The sequence below is a fragment of the Fulmarus glacialis genome, unplaced genomic scaffold (assembly GCF_000690835.1).
Source record: "Fulmarus glacialis isolate BGI_N327 unplaced genomic scaffold, ASM69083v1 scaffold22124, whole genome shotgun sequence".
In the NCBI taxonomy this organism is placed as follows: Eukaryota; Metazoa; Chordata; class Aves; order Procellariiformes; family Procellariidae; genus Fulmarus; species Fulmarus glacialis.
The window spans coordinates 5,736-22,607 of NW_009206422.1; the positions used below are offsets into that span (position 1 = coordinate 5,736).

At 40.2% G+C, this 16,872-nt stretch overlaps 1 protein-coding gene across 1 annotated transcript; it reads left to right on the forward strand.

The window, feature by feature from the left end:
• Positions 1–1,142: 1,142 nt before the first annotated feature.
• Positions 1,143–9,320, forward strand: LOC104075299 (alkylated DNA repair protein alkB homolog 8-like; the record flags this gene model as incomplete). Its single annotated transcript, XM_009575747.1, has 4 exons — positions 1,143–1,258; positions 3,806–3,912; positions 8,070–8,224; positions 9,055–9,320. Coding segments are annotated over exons 2-4 (522 nt in total), but the record flags the coding sequence as incomplete, so codon positions are not given.
• Between the last annotated feature and the right edge of the window lie 7,552 nt (positions 9,321–16,872).

Consider the following 16,872-nt stretch of genomic DNA (forward strand, 5'->3'; position numbering starts at 1 on the left):
CAGTACCACTGCACTGGAAGGCGGTGCAGACTTCTCATTCCCTCAGGAGTTAAAAACCCCATGCTTTCTTCCCTTTTTCTTTTAAGCTGGATTCTTTTCTGGTTTTTGCATTTTGCTGTATTTTATGCCACAGGAACAATGTTCATGATGTGGGTGTCACTTTGCTTTGATGTTTAGCCATCCTTGAAAACTGTTTACTGCTTCATGTGCTCCCTTGTCATGAGCACTCTCTCTTAAATGACCTGGCATCATGACAAGATATTTAAATCCACAAGTAGGTATTATTAGCTGTTTGTTTCTTTCAAGTTTTTTGCTGTATATATAGAAACACACTTTTTCGATAGTACAAAGAAAGAAGGTAAAAGTTGTATAAGATCGAAGCATCCACTATTTTTATTTTTGAATGTAATCCCTGGATGATGCACCATGGGCTAGCTGGAAATTTGATCTTTATTGACTCTGCCACCTAAGAGAAGAAAGAAAATAGGTAAAAACGAAAATAGTAATTGGAAATAGCTCCTGCGGAGCAAAGCTGTCATGAAGCAGATTGATTCAGCAGTAGCAGAGTTGGTTTATTGATTGTGAGTCCTTAGTAAATTAAAAAGAGGATCAAATGTGTTAATCTTTTGTGTGCGTGTGTGTGTGACAGTGACAATTTAGAATGTTCTGCCAGGATAAAGACACATATAGGAGTGTAGGAATGGTATCTACTTCAGTCAGTAATAGACTTTTCAGAGATAAGACCAGAGTTCTTCAAAAACCCTTCTGGGTTAAATGTTCTTTACTGTACTGTAGACAAAGAAAAGAAGAAATACTGTTGCTTCGGGTTTTTTTAAGTGTTCAGGTAAAGTTATTCTAGATAAAGGAATGAAGCATAGGAATTGCACTAATTTTCTTCAGATGTTCACAATGGGTTCCTTAAATTTGATTCTCTGTCTGAATGTCAAATTTGTTGTTAATAGAAAAAGTGCAAAACTTTAAGACATTCTAGCTGAGAATCTCTGTCTGCTTCGTAATTAAAAGTCAGTTTTGGATTTGGATTTTTGACTCTTCCAATTACTGCTAATTACTCAATGTCATTGCCCATTTGCATGTAAATTAATCCTTTATTTATATTTTCCTCCCCAAATCATCACTGCTTATCATAAGGATGAAATTCATTTAGAAGGGGAGCAGCCACACAGTGTGAGATGATAATACAGAAGCTTTTCCTCCATGGAAAAGTAGGGAACAGGGACAGAGCTGGGATCCTGTGCTGGTGAGGACTAGTGTCTATCCTGTGCCAGGTGTTACGTACAATAGGTCCTGCTTTTCAGCCTCAAATTCTGCACGATCAGAAATTTGTTTCACATATTTCTTGTTGACTTGGCATAGCTGAAATTCATCCAGGAGATCATGCTCTCCTCTTCTACTGTCTTCTATTTTCCTGCCACTTCTGCCTGAAAATCCAGCTACCAGGGACAGTTTTGTGGCCTCTTGTTCCCAACGTGCTATCTGTTATAAAGTACTCTGAATCTCTGCTATTTTGGATGCGCAGTTGTTAACAGGACAGGGTTTGAGGAACATCTTCTGCTAAGAGACTCTGAGGGGCCATGGAGTTGGTGCGGGAAAAGGAACTGGCGATGCATGAGGTAAAGCAGTGGAGAAGTCAGGGAGCTGGTGGAACCGTTTCCCACTGCTTCATATAGAGTCCCCCAGCCTGGTGCGCAGAGGAGTGAAAGGGAGTGAGGTCCTCTTCCAGGGCCTGGAGGGAGATCAGAACTGGAAGTGTAGGAGACCCCATAGAACTGGCAATCATTGACTCTTGGAGAAAGTGCTGTTCTTGAACATCATCTGCAAGAATAGGGTTTTGTAGCTACTACTGACTCAGAAAGAGGGACAGTGGGGTAACTGAGCCTCCAGGAAAGAATCTGGACAGTCTCTCGTTCAGTTTATTCTGCGATATTTCTGAAGAACCCAGTCTCTGTCTTGTCCCCTCACACCTGTCCCCCAACAGCAGTGAGCCAGAGAGGCAACAAACAGACTGAGATACCATCTCACTCATTTCGTCCAACCACTTCCCTCCCCACTTCTTTTCTTTTCATGCTTTTCCTTTCCTTACTTGCTGGTCCTGATTAGTCATCCTCTGGTTTTTCTGCCTTGCCGCATAGCTACATCTTTTTACAGAGGCTTGCACCTAGTCGTGCTTTATGGGACAACCTCCCCATCAGATCTGTGAAGCCACTGTGTTTTCTCCTTCACCCCATGCTTCTTTGAGGATACCTAGAAGAAATTGCTTAGTGCAAGTGAAGGAGTATATTAGCAACTGGCTGCCATTCATCTATTTGTGTAGCTATTGAAGTGTTTCATAATCATTAATCAGAGCTTATAGGTAGGCTTTATTCCTGTTCCCCCGTATCTATCTTCCCCTTTCAGCCCCACTGTTTGTCACCCTCGTCATTTCTTGCCTTAAATTTAGATAGCTCAACAGGAGAAGCTGTGTCACTCTATGTGGGTGGTACTACAGTGCAAATAATTTTTTTCCTAAAAATGTAAATGCCATTGTGCATTTACATTGTGCTCTAGTGTGCACAACATTAAATAGTAAATGTTGTTAAGTGGTAATTTGTAGTGTTTAGAAGTCTTGCTTATTCAGTCTCTGTCTTGGCATTTTTTTTTGTGCTGATTTACTGATCATTGCACCACTGTTTTCTCTTTGTTAAATGTGTCTGTATGCAGAAGCAGAACAGCTTAATTTGTTTCGATCTGGCATACTGTAGTAAGTCTGCTTTTAATTTGCATATTTAGTAGGTTACAAATCAGGTGGCAGCATTTTCATGGTGCTAATTCTCCAGTGTAGCTGGAACCGCTGACTTGAATAGTTTTTGACCACTTTTCTTTTTTGGTAAGTCTTCTGTAACTCATTTTGCTTGCTTAAATGACCTGCTCCTTATTTTCCACAGCAAGAGTTTCTCTCATTTGGGAAATGTAAAAGGATAACATTCCTAGCCCAAGCAGAAGCAAAATGTAGCACTGCCATCTGGGCTGTGAAATTGGAATAAAGCTGAAAGCGTTACCTCAGTATATTGCCATGGCTAGAAACCAGGTGGCAAATAATAAAAGGATGGTCTGGTAGTTCGCATGTTAGTCAGGATCTTGGGAGACTGCATGTGCTGCTTGTGCTGCAAACCTCCAAGAATGTGGGCAGGTTGGAAATTATTTCTCTCACCTAATACTGGTTATCTAAATGTTATGTATCTACTCTATGTAACTACTATGAGTTAATTGTCTCAGCTCGATCTGCTGTGAACGGATAGGCATTTTCAGAGGGCATAGGGTCATTCCACATCACTTAGTTCTACATTTTAGACTAGGATGAATCACTCTGTGGGGATACATGTCTCTCTCTGCATAGACTTCACAAAAAACCAGTAGCTGACTGCCTTAGCTCAGGAACCTAACTTTCAGATGCCTGAGTTACAGCAAAGGAGCCCTGTCTTCCTCTTATGCAGTTGAGGGGTAGTAATCCTTTCCTACCTCACAGGTACACATGGAGATTAAACGGTGTGTATTTTTAGTATTTTAATTATCTGTATACACACGTATATTTGTGACTGCCTCAGATTTTTGAACACAGTGCTGAAAGGCAGAGATCTTAAGGACAGAAACCTAGAGGCTTTTGCATCCCTAGGAAATACTTAGCTGTTTTGTGGCAATATTCTGATGAACACATTGAAGAGGCAAAGCAAGCTAGGACTTAAGAATGCCTGGCATGTATATGAAGCTGTCATGCTCATTTGTGGTGGCTGGTTTTGTTTCTTTTTAGATTGTGATGGATTTCAAACACCCTGATGGCCATACAGTGGCAATTATGCTGCCCCGATGCAGTTTATTGGTGATGGCTGGAGAATCCAGATACCTGTGGACCCATGGGTATGTGTAAGAGTTCCTGCATTGCTGATAATAGAAGAATAATGTATGTTGTTTGTTTGCTTTATTAATGACATTCTATATTTAAAATTGCTTGAAAGAAAACAAGTATTATAATTAATACACAAATTCACTCCTCTGCCTAGATGCTGCTCAGGTTAAACTGAAAAAAATGGGGATTTTAGGAAGCTAATTGCCAGTCCCTGAGCTACAGTTTCCTGCTGCTGTGTCGTGGTTTAACCACGATTGAAGTTTCGCTCAGAAATCACTCTCACTTACATTGGCGGTGTGAAAGTCCTCAATGACTCTGAGCTGGCAAAGAATTGATTGTAGTGCAATTAGCTTCACCATTTCCTTTCTCTCTTTTCAGCCCACAGCTTTTCCCATTGGATTACATATGCCAAAGGCTTTAGAGAAGGGCTGATTTAAGAGAGTGACTTCCCCTGCACAGAGGGCATGAGGGTGACAAAGTGGGGTCTTCCTGAGCTCTTCCAAGCTGCTTTAGGGATGCACTACTGATAAGGCTGCATTGTACTGAGTAGGTTTGGGATCCTGGAAAAGAGATTTCTTGAAATATATCTTGAGGCTTTGCTTATTGTAGAGTTTAAATACATGCTTTTTAAATCATGTACCACTGGGAGATACTTACAATAGGAGTGCTGAAGTTGGCGAAAAGGCTAAAATCTTGGCGAGCTCTGAGGGTGACAGTAGTGCAGTTCAGGAGAATGTGGAAACCCTCATATTGGACAGAAATGCCAATGGTAAATGCTTCTTCCTTTGTCTGACCCAAGCAGTTACAGCAGTCAGTTGAAGACACTAGTTACATTTTGTGTAAATTAAACATCAAATCCTTTTATTCGCAGAAGATTTTCTGCCTTTTAATTTTGCTGGTTAATTTGTATTATGAAGAAGGGTGAATATGAACTCCCCAATGACCTTTACATTGTTCATTTTTATAGAGTGCTTATACCACCTGTATATTCCCTCATTAAATTAAATAGTTGTAAAAAGAAGCTGATACTCCTGACGTGCATCGTTATAGAAGCCCAGGGCAGTGAAGTCCTTTGTTTTTTGGTATACAAGACTGAACACTGATACCAGCATTATAAGCTTTTTATTCTGTCCTGTCAAATACTGTCAGTTGTCTTTTGGAAAGTTTATCTACAACTCTGAGAACATAGTGCAGTTTCCATGTCAGTGATGTTGCTGGCCTGGGGAGCTGGGGGGCAGCCCCCAAGCCCGGGCATCGGGCAGCTCCATGGGACTGGGCTGAGGCCAGATTGGGATGTCAGTCTGGGGGTTAAGGCCCAGAGCAGTGGAGCAGTGTCCATGCACAGACACAGCTGGGGATGCATCTGGGGCTGTAGCTGGGGCAAGGCCCAGTGGGACAGCCTCTGCTTAAAAGCAGCTCCCAGGGGAAGGAGGGGTGGCCCTTGCTGAGGCTTCTGGCTGTCTTCATGACAGCTTTCTCCAAGGTCACCAGCTCTGCTCTTTCCAAGCTGGCCCTGGGCAGCAAAACTCCCAGGAGGGGGAAGGATGCACGCAGGGCACTTGCAGTACTTGCCAGCAGGCATTGCAGTTCAGGTAGTGTACATGCCTACTAAGAACTGGAATGAGATTATTACTTAACTCACTTGTACCTTCAAGTGATGGTTGTCTTTTGAGAACCGATGACATAAGCTATATTTAAAATGAAGATCCCAGATCTTTCTACTCATGTATAAGTTATTCCTGTCCCAGTGCTTGTCCGCCTTTCCTAAAAATAGTTTTTCCTTATATTTTTAAAAGCAGTAGTGGGTCAAGATACTCAACTGGAATAAGCTTTCCATCATGCTGGTGAAGCATACTATTGTAATCAACAAGATTAATCATCCAGCGAGCAAGTGTAGTTAATTCACTTGCATACATAACGTCAGGATGTATTTAAGATCATTTGTGATGCCTTTTATCTACTCCTCAGAAGTAAAATTGGAGAGCAAATGGTTCAATTTTGGAATTATTCTGGAAATGTTTTCAATGTGTATATTTGAATGCCAGGGGAATGAGAGACTTCATTTTGACCCTGTTAACAAAGTGCACAGGAAAATGTTTTTTGTTCTCTTCTCTCTCAAAGAGAAACATATGGTTAAGAAATAAGCTATACAGTGTCATCAAATAGAGCAAAAGATATGTGCTCTTTTTGTCTCATAGGTGAAAGTAAAATTACGGCTTTTCTGATGAGGTTCATTTGTGATGTTTTTTCTGATGAGGTTCTTTTTTGGTTGGGTAACCTGGCAAAACACAATTCCTGACACTGCAATAGTAAAATAACTCTGTGCCAAGCAAGACGATGTGCAGCATTTTATTTTTGGTATTGGGAAGCCTGTTTTTAACCCAGGCTTTGTCTAGAGTTCTTGCTTGTAGTATAGGCAAAAGGAAATTAGTTGAAACTAACCTTGAAAAAGAAGACTTATTTCTGAAAATATTAGCTGCTATGCTTAGCTTATTGCTGCAGGTACAAAAGAAAATCTGCAAACTCGGGATTTGAAGTTCTCCTGTCCAGGGAGTCTTGGGCGTCCTCCGCTGATTATTTCATTATAGCTTCATTATCTGCCATGAACAAGACAGTTCTTTATTAGATCCCATCCTTTCCATGGCTACCTTTGGGAGATTTGCATTCTTGGGGCTGCTCCGTGTCTCCTTTTTGCAACATGTAGATGGCATCAATGTACTGCTTCCTGATTGCCAGACAGAAAGGACCTGCTCTCTTTTTCTGTGTGATTCGATTAGAGATCAGCTTCCCTGCCTGCGGCAGGAAAGATGGAATACAGCGAAGCATGGGAATGCTGATCAGGCTGCAGGCTGCCTTCTTGGCATTCGGATCGTTCTTCTTGGTGAAGTACAGGCACTGGTCAACAGTTTCATGTGACCTGCAAAGAAGTTCCAAAGAAATTTGAGATGAGACTGAATGTTCTGCATTATGAAAAGATGTAAGAGACTTTCTCCCCCTTTTGGCTCAACCTGTGAGAGTTGAACTCAGCTAACCAATATGGAAGTCAGTTTTATACTGACAATTTGTCCTGCTGGGAATCAAGTACTTTGAAGTCAGCAGCTCTGAAGGGGCTTCACTGAGAGGCCAATTTGTTAGAGATGATCCGCCCCCCCCCCCCCCCCCGATGAAATTTCTGCATTAATCTCCTTGATGACTAAGTTCAGGAAGCGTTTCAGTGTGACAGTAACAGTTTTGAAGTGCTAAGCTATTTCCCTGAAGAGTTTCCATTTTGTTGCAAGAGTATCTACTTTTTCCCATGTGCAAGTGATGGGAAACCACACGTGGGTGCAGCTGTTTCTCTTCTCTCATGTTGTGTTCCACATTTTACTTTGTCATTTTCCTCTTCTCAACTTTGTGAGAGATCCATTTGTAGAGCTATTAAAAATTCTTGGTTTGGTACTTTTTTGTAATGTAAATCTCTTCATAAAAATACTTGAAACTTTTGTCACCCCAAAAGGTTCCAAATCACTTTCATTTTATGAATTTTGCCCTTGCAAAAATGTTTTTGTTTTCCATTAAGATCAGTGCCAAATCCAGAAGTAGCTTAAGAAGCAATGCTCCCAGTTTGCTTGATTGATAGATAGATTTTGGTCAAGAAAGAACATCTATAGCAGAGTTTCCCCTTTAGGCATTTTAGCAAATCTCCCAAGTGCTACTTCTTTGCATCTTCTGTTGTCAATAAATGGAAAAGCAATTCTGTTGCAAACCAGAATTCTTTGGAGAGGCCCGTTTGTAACAAGAAACTTCGATCTGCTAATGTAGCGCTCAGCTATGCTTTTATGCCCATAGCCACCATTTTCACTAGTGTATTTTAGCTTTGACAAATATATCCCAGATAAAGTCCTAGAAAAATAAACAATCAAACTTTACAGAAGGAAAGGGAGGGAGGAAAAGGAAATGTAATTACTTGCAATTAAATAACACTTTAATTAACGTCATTAGTTTATATGTCAGCACCTCTTTTTTTTTTTTTTCTGAATTGATTGAGTTGAAAACTGAGAAGCAGCAGTACGTTAAATAGCATGTTGTAATCACACTTGTCACAGTAGTTAAGAAGTGCCTCCTTATAAAGATGGATTGTTTTTTTCTGATGCAAATTATTCTTTTATTTTTTGTTACTTTGTTTTAGGATTACACCCCGAAAATATGATGTCATTCAAGCATCTGAGCTTGGGCAGAAAGTTGGAACAATCACTGCTGATGTTGGAGATTTAACACTAAATCGAAGAGAAACAAGGACATCATTTACATTCAGGAAAGTGAGGAGAAGCCCTTGCAATTGCAGTAAGTGTCTTGAGATGATCTTCAGGTCAAAATTGTTATTTATTACCAACATGTAAGCATTTTTTTTGAGCAAACTGGTTTATCCCTTTGAGTAGTTTTGGCAGTCCTGGTAGCCATTTCTGAATGGCTCAGGGTTAGGCATACTGCATGGCTTGAATTGGTTGCATCCATTTGGCTGCTGTAGTTTCTCTATGCAGGAAGGCATTTGGCTTGCTCTAGAGCCAGGCAAGTAAATCTGGAATCTGGCATTTCATTGGGACCTCAAGCGCTGGAATAATGTACCAGAATAGAAGTAGCTATTATTCTTCAGGTTCCCATCAGTTTTTGTTGTCTTTTGTTTGAAGGGGACTGTAATTTTGTGAAAATAAGTGCATTAGAGAAGAAGCAGTCAGATCAGTAGTGATAGAGCCATGTAAGTGCCTTAGGGCAGGACAGATAATAATAGATAGGTGGCTCAACAATTACATGGAATTGAAGTCCATTTGTGCCCTCAGAACAGAATTTCAGAGGCTGAATTGCAATGATGTCATGATCTTTGATATTAGGGGCATTGTCTCAGTTTTGAAAACATAAACCTCGTTAACACAGCAGGATGAATGATCACTGCAAATGGCCTCTGGTACATGTGGGCGGGTTGCTTGTTTTAAGGTCATCAAACACTTCTGCAGTTTGACCTGCATTTCAGTTTTTAAAAGGTAAAGGAGGAATGAAGCATTTTTTTGCATTTTAGTATTTCACTTTTAATTTTATTTTGCTAAATAAGTTCAACCAACTTTAAAAAAAAAGACTTTAAAAAATTTTATTTTTTGTGTATCTGTTGCTATATCTAGTTTACCCATCTGTCTGTGACAGCCAGAAAGGACAGCAAAGACAGGTACCACCTTCATTTCCCCACAGTGAGATGGAGGCCTCAAGGCTGGAGCAAGAATATGTGCACAAGGTGTACGAAGAGATTGCCACACACTTCAGCAGTACCAGGCATAGCCCATGGCCCCGAATTGTAGAGTTTCTCAGGTCACTACCAAAAGGGTCAATAGTGGCGGATGTTGGTTGTGGTAATGGGAAATATCTAGGCATCAACGAGGATTTGTATATGGTAAGTAGTAGCTACCGTCATTTGTTTTCATTGGTACTAGTGTTTATTCCATTGTGCAGTTGTAGCATGTTGGAGCTTCAGTTGTGGGAAGAGCGCCAAGAACAGAAAGCTGTTTCCTGATCCAAGATCAATTACCAATTGTGTTAGGTTTCCACATCCATTCACTATGTGCATTACCCTTTTCTTTTCTCAAAGCCACTTTTGCTTTGCAAGTCAAAATATGTTCATTAAAAAAATAGTAATGGGTGCACTGGATTGAAGAATTGTAACAGGTGCTTTAGCCTTTTTGTTGTTGAATAAGCTTAATAAAAGGGAAAATGGTTGGGCAGTTTGAATGCTTCCAGCAAGGTTTTCACTTGGCTGGTGGGTGGGGAACGCAATGTACACATGCCTGAAATCTTCATGGGTGGTACTACTTTTCGTGTATCCTTCTTACTTCCCTTTGGCCTGGTGGCATGGCTCATTTGTGAATGATGCCATGTTTGGCTGTCCCACCTCTGACTCTGTGCATAGGCCCAGTAGTATGCCAACATAAAATTCATCGGGGAGTCTCAACTTCGGCACAGATTTCTGGCCTTTCTCTCACTCCCTTTTCTTCACTTTTAGACAGTTCTGACATCGTTCTTGCTGATGTTCTCATCACCTTCCCTGTCTCACAGTCTGTACTTAGCCCAGTTTTACTTCTCTCCCTTCCTATCAGGGAGACATGAAGCACATACAAATATGAACCAAGAGATTTTATTGCAGATGTTTCGAAGACTTTTTTACAAGGGTCAAACTTCCTGTTGTTTTAACCCAAAAGAAATCTTTCTGAGAGATGTGCATTATGCTATCTGCTCTCCCCTGTTCCAGAATTGTCTGATTCTTTCATGTGCTTGTACTGTGAAACACTTCGAAGTCCGTCAGGCTTGAAAACTTCTATGTAAGGCAATAATAGAAGTCAGACTTGTTTGTCTGTTTCAGGAGTTTCTGTCCTGCTATTTACATTCGGCTATAAAACATAAGTTGTTATTTACAGCCTTGTCTGTATTTATAATGGATTTATTTCCATTACTGTTCTTATAACCTAGAACAAAATCAACTGATTTATAAGGAGGTATATTTATGCCTGACTGCTGTAGCCTGAAAATAATTATTAATGTTCAGTACATTTCAGTCTTTCACTCCTGACTCTTGTAAGAAAAATCAGCAAATCTGACTAGAGAGGAGAAAAGTTTATCAGGATACCATGAAGGTCACCTGGTCCTAGAATGAATTTGGTAAATTGCTGTTGTGTAGGTTTGTGGAAGGCTTTTAAGCCAAAATCTCTGCAAGATGCTGTGTTGAGAAATTGCCAGCACTGGTCTGTTTTCTGGAGCCCACAGTTAACCAGCTAAGGGAAAGAAAGATCACGTATCTACTGGCAGCCAAATGAAAGCCAGCCCCTCTCCTTTCTTACTTTAGGAGTTACCTCATTTCATGTGTGCCTGCAGGAGAAATCCAAAATGTGAAAAAATAACAATGAAAGGGAGGAAACTTTTAAAGAAGCAGTTGAGACAGTTGAAAAACAATCTGGTAATTGCTTCATTCAGTTGGCCTCCCTTGATGTTTTATTTTCTACTTGTTACAACTAGTTCTTCTTGGTTGGAACTAGACTCTAGACTTTGCATTTGCTTATTTTCATCTGCAAGCTAGCACAGAGTTTCAGGAGGATGGATGTGACTCTTTCTACTATATTTATTTTTATATGTCAGCCAAAGTGTGGTTAAAGAAAAACCGGTGTATACCATGTTTACAGGTTTTTTTTAAACTTTTGACAAGGTATCTCAAAAAGACTTAGAGAACTAAATTATCATAGGTGAGAGGAACGGTGTGCTGTTACAGTGGTTTGGAGACAGAGGAAGGTAGGATTGTTGGATGTCATTCAGTGCTGATGAAAAGTTATCAGTGGGTGTCACTTAGATCACCTAGCATGGATATGAGTAGTTGCTGCTAGATCCAAGGGGACCTGATGTCTTGGGAGCAGGTTGAATTGCAGCAATCTGTTTTCTCCTGAGAGGACAAAATACTTCGGGCACATTTGGTGCCATTTATCAGATGGAACTTGCCGTCACAAAACACCAGAAAGCCAAGCACTGAGCAGCGGTCGTAGGGATTGGGTGAAATTCTTCTGAGAGACGTAAGATCACTTTGTTCATAGATAATACAAACCCTCGTTCTTTGACCTGAAGGAAAGTGCCAGTAGACAGGACTTAGCAAGACATTTTTCCTATGGTCACCTTTTTAGAGACTAAACTGTCCTGATGATTTTTTTTATGCATCTTCCTCTAAAGCAACTGGTAATGGCTATTACTTGAAGCAAGGTACTACTTTAAATACTTTGCTATTTCTGTGACTGCGGAAGTGACTGACGTCAGTTCTTTATTTTGTGGCTTCTGATTTGTCGGAAATCAGTACTCATTTATTCCTTAATGGGAAATCAGTACTCATATATTCCTTAATGGGATTTTTACCTCTATTCCCTTGCTGTACTGTTCTATAGGAAGTACTGTAGAACAAGTGTTAGTGATGTATCAGTGTTATCAGCCCATCTCCTTGGTATGGTGACTGTGTTGCATGAGTCAGCCTGTTCAACCGTTCTTTTTATCTGAGGGAGAAAGGAGCAGTATTCTCCACTTTTTGTCCTCCTCCTGGGTGCAACAGAAAGGTCTGATTATACAGAGCTGTTTCTCATATTGTGTTATTTCCATTTACCATGTGTTGGGCATGGATCCAAGGGTGAGGGGTTAAAGAATACGCTTTGTGAATCAGGTGCATCGTTGGGATAAGGAGGGTGCTCTCTAGATGCAGAGCATCAGTTTCCTCCCTCATTTACTCCTCTTGACTTGGGGGTGTAAAATCCAAGCAGAAACTTAATAAATTACTGCAGCCTTTCCTTCACAGCAATTGCTGTGGCTCTTGCTAAGTTTTTATGCACAGTGCACTGGAGCTCTTAGCCTACGTCCTATTGGGAAAGAAGCAATAGAGCAATGCTGTGAAATTAGGAGTTATTTAGGGGTTGAGTAGAGCACTGTCAGTACAGCCGTCTGGCTTGGTGTGTTTTGACTCAGAAATCCTGAAAACCTGAGGCAAGCACTTTCTGAAGGCAAATGATGTGCTATAAAGGTTATTGTACATTTTTAGATAGGATGCTTTAAGTAGCAGCGCTAATGGTAGATTAAAGCTAAGGTAGCTCTCTTGATGGTTTTAATCTTCAGGCACTGTCTGAAAATGTCTCCACTGTGGCCTGTGCTATTGTATTTGCTTCAGTTTCTTTAGATGATTACATACAGCCTTATCTACTTGGGTATAGTTGTGTGACAATGAAATGCATGTGAGTCCAGCTACGCTCAATGAAAATGACAGTCCTGTAATGGCTGCATTAATCTGACACAGTGAAAGAGCAGCCATTTCATGACAAACAAATTCAGATTAAGAATGTTTGAGTGAGAGATGGAATCCAAGTCTGATGTAGTTAGGACAAAGACTGAAGAAAGATTGAATTTAATAAAGTTTCAGATTACTTTTTCTCTCAGCCAGCTTTTTTATTGTTTGAATGAATGCAAAAGAGAGAAATGGTTTTAGGTTTTCTTTTTTTTGCACAATCCCCTCCGCACCCAACCTCATTTGGCAAATTATTTTAATAGTTTATATTTAAGTGCTTTCGAGCTTAATATTCATATCTGTAAGCAGGGCTTTTATTTTTACAGAATGCTACATTTCAGCCTTACCCATCCCCCCATCACCACAAGGGTTTCATTCCAGAGCCAGTTGACATCATTGCAATGTATCTCATCAATTTTTATAAGCTTTAGCTCTGTCTCCAAGTTTCCAGCGTTCAGGTAGGTGTGGTGACGTGTAAATCCCCCCAGGAATGTTCAGCATCCTCACAGGGCTAGGACGTGAGTGAAAGACATTGCAGCCTTTCAATTTCGTGGTTTACAGTTTTAATTGAACTGATAAACTGGTGGGAAATCCTGTAACAAACAACTGAAAATGCTATTGGGTAGATATTTTTTCTTCATATAACTATATATATCTCTTTTCTTTTTATATATATAAATTACTCTCCTTGCCAGAATACTGATGCTAAGAAGAAAAATGATGGCAATGTAGGAGCCCAAATGCTCTGCTTTAATACAGGCATTTCTATTTCTGTAGCGCGTGTCATTCAAAGGTAGTCAGTAATGTCGCTTGTATTTCACACGACCTTGTGAGACACCCTTTTGCTGTGAGATGTGCATATTTGTTTTCTGCATTACTGTCCCAAACTGCGATCCGCTGGAACTGTATAAAAGTTTGATTTTGCCAGGGTGTGGGGAAGAGAGAGGGTGAGGATTTGCTGTGGTATGGTTGCGTAATGGTGGGGGGGTTTTAGTTACACTGGGTCCATGTTGTTTGAGAACAGATTCCTATCCGAGAAAGGAAAAAACTAACTTGCAAAAGTATATTTGGAGCCAGTTCACTGTATTTTAGTGATCGGAGGGCGAGGCAGAGGAACCTTTCCTGCCCTTTTCTCTCAATGAGTAGGAATCATGGTGGGAAATCAGTAAGAAAATGACGGGAGGTGTGGGATGAAGAGAGCACAGAAGGAACTGGGCAACAGCAGCACAAAACCAGAATGAACGCTGAACTGCTCAACTTGGTTCTGATGCTTTGTCATTGAGAAAATGATTATCACGTTTTAGACATAGGACTTTGTTTCTACATCACCCTGACTGTACACAATGAAAAACCAAAACACTACGTGAAAGGAATGCTAAAGGCCTGACTCAGACCAACTGGAGCAAGGAGATTTGTCTTGCTGTGGCTGTGCTGCTGTCTCTTTTTCTATGTATGTGTGTGTTTGCTGGAATGTAATTTGGTTCCCTGAGGCGCTCATGCTATCAGTTATAGCTGAAGTGTTTCTCCGGGGAGCCGCATAATTCCATTTGGCGGCTGGATTTCAGAATTAGATGTCGTTTTCTTCATCAGTTTCTAATGTGCTGAATCAATCAGGTTTCTAGATACTTAAATGAACTAATTCTACCAGGTAGAGTTAGTTATAATGAGATAACATAGAAAGAAAATATATAATGGTGGGCAACATCGACCTGTCTTTACCTGTCTTTATTTAAGCTTGCAAGAGGATTTCTCTCTTGCAGATTTGCAGCACCATTACAAAGAAAGCTATTTATTTAGTGTCTTTTGCCCACTAATGATCTATTCTAAACTACTGCATTAAGTAGATTTTATAAAACTTAGTTTAGCTACTCCTGGCTGAAACGGTGGAGATGAAAGTGCTTGGGAATGCAAAGGAGCGGGATGGGATATCTGCCTGTGTTACCCGTTCCCAGGAAGCCAGTACAGAGCTGCTGCAAACTTGGAGAAATCACAGCTGTTACATTTGTTTCTCCCTTCCCTTATCCTCTTTTATCTGTCTTTTTTGATACTTCCATTAGTCTAAAGGTTTGCGTTACCCAGTGTGCCCTAAAGAGAGGGTGCTGTATGCCAGAATGACGACACGCTTTTGCCTCTTTCGTAAGTTTTGTGTTTGCTGGGGTTCTAGTTGCGGAGTTACAGGCCTCCATACTAATACAGATTTCCTGGCTTAAAACAAGAGTTGGCTGCAGTTAATGTTTATCCAGATACAATGAAAATCAGAGCCTGAAATCCCTGTTAAAAATGTAAGTGGATTCTGAGCCCCAGTATATAGGTGTCAGTGGCCACTCTGGAGCTCTTGTGAGCCATTGTCCACATCACAAAAAGCAGTGAAGAGAGGGGTGGAGGTACCTGCTGAAAAGGCAGGGATGTGAGAATGGCTGTCCGGAGTAAAATCCGAGAAACCTGGGAAGCCAACCTCCTTTGGGGAAATACTAAAAGGTGTAGAGCAACTTGCTGAGAGGTGGATTCAGCCGAATAGTCAGCTATGCTATTTGAGATATATATGAGAAGTTGGAGGGTTTGAGCAAGGAGTTTGATGTGGAAGACTGTGAAAACAGGTGTAAGAAATCATTGTGAAGACTCACAGATAGTAAGAAATAGGGAACCTTAAAAAAGTATACAACTTGGCTCACCAAGAGATGTACTAGATTCTGTTGGTTTTGGACACTGAACTAATAGTAATTCATCTACCGTTCTCCACTCTTCTAGAAGAGATGTCAGCAAGGACAGTATTGTCTGCTGAGCATCAAAATTAGAGATATGAACTGGCAAAAATTAAAGCATTCTGGTTATATTTTGAGAATTTTTTTTAAAATGTTTTGATTACATGTTTAATTAGAGAGAGAAAAATAAACCTGTTCTAAATTAAAATATTTATTTGACCTGTTTTCTGTAAATGAAGCTACATCACATCAAAAGTTCCACATGCTTCAGAATGTAGAAGTCAGTTAGTAGTAGAATTGGGAAAAGTTGAGTTTGGGGTCTCTGCCCCTTGCTGTAAATGTTTTCTATACTCATAAAAATCATTCATAGGCTCATTTTCCAGCTGTAAGCTGGCATTGCACCACTGAAGTTAGCTGCTTTTTGCTAGCTTATTGTTTTCTAAGAGACTGAAACCAATGTATTTTGGTTTTTATGAATGTATGTTTCTTGTAAGCTAGAAAATGCAGGAATGTGGTGATTGTAATTCTTTTAAAATTTCATGCAGAGATAATTCTTGTAAGGATGCTAAATTTGCTTAGCTCCAGCACCAGGCATATCTGTCGTGACTCCCTGTGTTCAGCATTTATGCATATATATGTAGCACCTATTATAATGTTTACATTTAAGACAACTTGAAGTTTTAGCGTAATATACCTATTTTAGCGCAGCTGTGCATTCAAAGTGATCCATTTCAAGGTCTCCATTTTCATTGTGAAACAGAATCTTTTTGCTTTGGATGTAGATTCACTTTAATAAGTATGACAATACAAGTAAGCCTGACTTCGTAATGATTTGATATAATTTAGATGCAAATGAGGACTTCACATTCTGGCAGTCATACCTTTGTTCTTGTTCTCAGTTCATTGGATTTCATCAACATACAATGTAGTCCTTTTCAAGGTCATTTTGGGAGGGGAGGATTGAGTTCCATTATCCAGCTCGTTTTGATTATAGACACGCAGGGCCAGAGCAATTCTTTCTGGGAAACCTTGTTGTCAATGGAAGTTGCAAGTATTCTTCCCCCTCCTTCTGCCAGCAGTGAATTTGGTCCTTTGAGTTTTGTTAAATACTGCATGCTAATGTCTTAATTGCAAAAGTAGTTGAAGGCACCAGTAATGAGGCGTGGAATCTCTAACATGCAGGTTGTCAGTTAAATCCATTCCATGGTGAGAGTAATTTAAAGACCTTCAGTTGGCTTCCAGTGTGAAATGATGGGGATTTATGTTTACTTCCAAGTAAACGAGAGTTTCCTTTTTTTATTCGTAGATAACACTGTTCACTCAGTGCTTCAGTAAACTTGGAGACAAGGCCAAGGAATAAAGGGGAAGAAAGCAATACTAGGATTGATCTTTTCAGGTCTGTTTAGAGCTAATTGGCAGGACAATATAGAATCATAGAATCATTAAGG